Raw genomic sequence first — 1270 nt, 5'->3', positions numbered from 1 at the left:
CCTATTCCCCCTCCCCCAGCCCCTGGCTACCACCATTCTACTTTCTACCATCATGAATTCGGCTACTCTTTCCATAAACTTTTAACCAGATGGCAAAAGAAATCACTAACATGTGGGCCTGCGAAGTGCGTGCCCCATTCTGATGTGCTGTGGGATGTCTTGCTCAGTCCTACCGACAGCAGCATGGATAAAACCATAGCCTACCACTGCCACCCACCGCTTTCAGGGCTAATTTAGTGAACAGGACAAAGACAATTCAAATGCTACTGAAAGCTGGTGTCCCCTGCCAATCCAGAAGGCTTCCCTAAAGATTAAGGACCAAAGTCCCTGGAAAGGTTGTCATGGCCTGAAAATACACTGGGGCTTAGATCACTGCTGTGACCCATCACCAGTCTATTTTCCCATTTCCTAAACAGGCAGCAGATTATGCTGCAGCATCAAGTCCAGACTCAGCATGAGTGTCTCAACAAATATCACTCACGTCCCTGCTCCAGTCCCCACCCACCAGCCAGGGTGCCTGATCCCTGACACTGACCCCTTTCCAAGCAGTGGTTCCATTCATTCCCATCACTACAATGACAAGGTAAGACCTGTGGTATTGTCTATAAGCAAAGAATGTATTGAAAACTACATAATTCATGCTGAACTCCATGATAATTTCAGTATGCACTGGATTTGGTTTATCTATCTATCCTTGTCTTTGATGATTGTATCTTTTAATTCTAGGAGTACCAAGAGGACAGGAATGACCTTGTGATTTCAGAGACTGAACTGAAACAAGTGGCTTACATTTTCAAATGTGACAAATCAACGCTCCAGATGAAAGGGAAAATAAATTCCATTACAATTGGTAAGGCAGAACTATGGCTCTGTAGGTTACTATAATGGGTTATTTTGTATGAACGTGCTATGTGTATTTAGTGGCGTTGGTATTTTTTGTTTCCTAGACAACTGTAAGAAGTTTGGCCTTGTGTTTGACAATGTGGTAGGCATTGTAGAAGTTATCAACTCTAAGGACATTCAGATCCAGGTAAGCGGCCCTTCCAACTGTGCTCTGTCCCCCAGCCATGGCTTTGCACAGATCATCTGCTCTACCTGCAAGGGGGGGCTATTTCTCCTCCACATCCATCTAAAGAACTCCTGTTCCCATTCCCTATAGAGACCGCCTCTGTGATGCTGTACCTTCTTCTTAGATGGCGTTACTTATTTTTTTTTCAGTCTCTTACAACTCATCCCGCAAACTCATTTGTGCTGCAGTTGCTGGTTCATC

General features: G+C 44.6%; 1 protein-coding gene across 1 annotated transcript in view; it reads left to right on the top strand.

The window, feature by feature from the left end:
* Positions 1 to 1270, top strand: part of CAP2 (CAP, adenylate cyclase-associated protein, 2 (yeast)) — a 114195-nt gene that overhangs the window by 104008 nt on the left and 8917 nt on the right. The window contains exons 8-10 of the mRNA XM_008589821.1: positions 417 to 583; positions 727 to 850; positions 948 to 1030. Of these exons, the coding sequence (XP_008588043.1) occupies positions 417 to 583; positions 727 to 850; positions 948 to 1030 (374 nt within the window). The remainder of the gene's footprint in view (positions 1 to 416; positions 584 to 726; positions 851 to 947; positions 1031 to 1270) is intronic.

This window comes from Galeopterus variegatus, unplaced genomic scaffold (genome assembly GCF_000696425.1).
Source record: "Galeopterus variegatus unplaced genomic scaffold, G_variegatus-3.0.2 Scaffold5671, whole genome shotgun sequence".
Taxonomy (NCBI): domain Eukaryota; kingdom Metazoa; phylum Chordata; class Mammalia; order Dermoptera; family Cynocephalidae; genus Galeopterus; species Galeopterus variegatus.
The sequence above is the reverse complement of the archived record's forward strand: the minus strand, read 5'-3'. Positions and strand labels throughout refer to the sequence as shown.